The sequence below is a fragment of the Orycteropus afer genome, unplaced genomic scaffold (assembly GCF_000298275.1).
Source record: "Orycteropus afer afer isolate SDZICR_OR568_19922 unplaced genomic scaffold, OryAfe1.0 scaffold00038, whole genome shotgun sequence".
Taxonomy (NCBI): Eukaryota; Metazoa; Chordata; class Mammalia; order Tubulidentata; family Orycteropodidae; genus Orycteropus; species Orycteropus afer.
The window spans coordinates 102,048-103,141 of NW_006921625.1; the positions used below are offsets into that span (position 1 = coordinate 102,048).

At 52.5% G+C, this 1,094-nt stretch overlaps 1 protein-coding gene across 1 annotated transcript; it reads right to left on the reverse strand.

The window, feature by feature from the left end:
• Position 1: 1 nt before the first annotated feature.
• LOC103193604 (olfactory receptor 13A1-like) lies at positions 2-586 on the reverse strand (the record flags this gene model as incomplete). Its single annotated transcript, XM_007936860.1, has 1 exon — positions 2-586. A coding segment is annotated over exon 1 (585 nt), but the record flags the coding sequence as incomplete, so codon positions are not given.
• Positions 587-1,094: the final 508 nt, after the last annotated feature.

Sequence of the window (1,094 nt, forward strand, 5' to 3'; positions counted from 1 at the left end):
TGTTGATGGTTGTGGGGCTGCAGGACAGCACCAACAACGTGGGGACATCACACAGGAAGTGCTCAATGTGGTTCGGACCACAAAAGTTCAGCCGTAGTAGAAGGCCCGTGTGCACAGATGTGTTGAGTGCACCAACTGTCCACACAGTCATGGCCAGCAGTGTACACAGCGACCAGCTCATGATGGCACTGTAATGCAGTGGCCGGCAGATGGCCACATAGCGGTCAAAGGCCATGGTTGTGAGCAGCAGCAGCTCAGACCCCAGGAACCAGGTCAGGAAGAAGAGCTGGGCCAGGCAGCCCCTGTAGGAGATGGTGTCTACCCCAACCACCAGGCTCTCCAGCAATTTGGGGAGAACAGTGGATGTGCAGACAATGTCCAAAAAGGCCAGGTTGGCGAGGAAGAAGTACATGGGAGTGTGCAGGCCTGGGCTCAGGTTAATGGCTGCAAAGATGAGACCATTCCCTGCAAGGGCCATTAGGTAGAGGAGGATGAAAAGGACTGAGAGCAAGCCCCGGATCCAGGGGTCTTCCGAGAAGCCCTGCAGAATGAACTCCACTACAGCTGTGTAGTTGCCTGTTGCCATGTGTGTGAGCCTCTTGGGTGCCTAGACAGAGGGGGCCATATGGTGGGTGATGGGGTCCTCAGCCATGGCCCTGATCAACTCCACCAGAGCTTGTTAGCAACTTCACCCAGAGCACACAACAAAGGCATTAACAACTCCCTGTGTCCTATGGGCCAGAAGCAAACCAAATCCACTGCCATCGAGTCCATTTCAACTCATAATGCTTGTGTAGGACAGGGTAGAATTGCCCCATAGGGTTTCCAAGGCTGTAAACCTTTACAGAGGCGCTCTAGTGGTGTAATGCCTAAGGCATTTGACTGTTAACCAGAAGGCTGGTAGTTCAAACCAACCAGGCCACTCCTCAAAAGGAAGGTTGGGCAATCTACTTCTGTAGAGGTACAGCCTCAGAAACCCAAGGAGCTGTTGCTATGAGTCGAATCAACTCCATGGCAGTGAGTTTGTTCTTTTGTTTTGTTTTGTTTTGTTGATGGGCTTAGGAGAGTCCAAGGTCTTGCCCTGTGTGGTAGTT